The sequence below is a fragment of the Lactuca virosa genome, chromosome 2, assembly GCF_052849685.1.
Source record: "Lactuca virosa cultivar CGN04683 chromosome 2, Lactuca_virosa_CGN04683_v6, whole genome shotgun sequence".
In the NCBI taxonomy this organism is placed as follows: domain Eukaryota; kingdom Viridiplantae; phylum Streptophyta; class Magnoliopsida; order Asterales; family Asteraceae; genus Lactuca; species Lactuca virosa.
Genome location: NC_136427.1, coordinates 259,991,220 through 259,992,719, shown reverse-complemented (window position 1 = coordinate 259,992,719; position 1,500 = coordinate 259,991,220). Strand labels below are relative to the sequence as shown.

Here is a 1,500-nt window from a genome sequence, read left to right as displayed (position 1 = left end):
TATCTCCCCATGATAAAAATGTAATTGTCAAGCACAAAAAATGGAGAAAATCGTAATCGTATTTTGAGTTAGAATTTAGATATTCCTAAGTCTCAAAAGTGGAGTATAGCCTCTCTTTGCAGTCACAAAATAAAAAATATATATAAATGGAATAGGATGACGAAAAATACGGTTTTCCAAAGTAATTTGCAGTTAGAGAGAAGTTATAACCGTTTTCTAGTATTTTTGTATCTTGGCAAACAGTAGATTTTGATGTACATCAGAAACGTTAATACAATATATGGCCTATTTCATTATGTTGTTCACCACATTACTTTGTCAATTTCATTTCTATGTAATTCCATTCGTCATAAAAAACATGCCATAACCACAAACGAATCACTATCAGACTAACGTACAACAATCATTGTGTTTGATGGGAGCCACTTCATCAACAACCTGAATTTCTTTCCACCCATCAAGATTTGGTTTTGACTCATTGTTCTTGGCTTCAAGACTCTTTTGACTTGCAATTTTATATATTTTAGTGATCATTTGGAGAAATGCATCTTCTACATTCACATTCTCCTTTGCAGATGTCTCCAAGAAACATAACTTCTCTACTTCAGCAAGCTTTTGCCCATCTTCAACCTCGACTTCCCTCAAATCAACCAAATCAGACTTGTTGCCAACAAGAACAACAACCATATCAGGATCTCCAAATTCTCTAAGTTCCTGTAACCATTTCCTTACATGCTCAAAGGTTTCATTTCTTGTGATGTCATAGACAAGCATCGCACCTAGTGCTCCACGATAATATGAATTCGTTATCGCTCTGAACCTATATGAATCCGTCTCAAATATGTTATTTATTGTAGTTTCAAGCATTATATGAAGATGAAGTTTCGACGAAAAGCTTGAGAAGTTAATTTGAACATACCTTTCTTGTCCAGCAGTGTCCCATATTTGAGCTTTAATGATCTTATCACCAAGCTTGGTATTCCGATAGGCAAATTCAACCCCTATTGTTGGCTTTGTATCCAAATAGAATTCATCTTTAGCAAACCTTGATAGAAGATTTGATTTCCCGACTGCAGAGTCTCCAATCAAAACTGTTTTAAATAAGTAATCACACTCTTCATCGGCCATGTGTTTATATTTGTGCTTTTTTTTGGAAAGGTTGATGGTGCATATAAAGAGTGAGGAACATTGGAGAAGAACACGATGGTTGTCATTGTTATAACGACCGAGCAACATTGGACATGAACATGATGGTTGTCACAGTCACTTGGTTTTTGAGAAAGGCATGCTCATAATTTTAATCAAAGTTAAGGATGATGGGTAGGCCCCATGTCCCATAATTATGGGCTATGCTTAATTTGTGGTAATTTAAACTCTTTATGTCTTTATCTGCTTAACAGTAAAAAAAATTATATACAGTTTTTTTTTTCAAAAAATAAGATTAAAGACTAAATGTGTATACAAAATAAGATTAGTGGTAAATGTGTATAAAATAAAAAG

At 33.9% G+C, this 1,500-nt stretch overlaps 1 protein-coding gene across 1 annotated transcript; it reads right to left on the bottom strand.

The window, feature by feature from the left end:
• Positions 1 to 314: 314 nt before the first annotated feature.
• Positions 315 to 1,254, bottom strand: LOC145156950 (ras-related protein RABA6a-like). Its single transcript, XM_079076149.1, has 2 exons — positions 920 to 1,254; positions 315 to 820 (listed from the first exon to the last, which is right to left on the bottom strand). Exons 1-2 carry the CDS (start codon positions 1,234 to 1,236, stop codon positions 385 to 387), a joined length of 753 nt encoding a protein of 250 aa, XP_078932275.1. The 5' UTR covers positions 1,237 to 1,254; the 3' UTR covers positions 315 to 384.
• Positions 1,255 to 1,500: the final 246 nt, after the last annotated feature.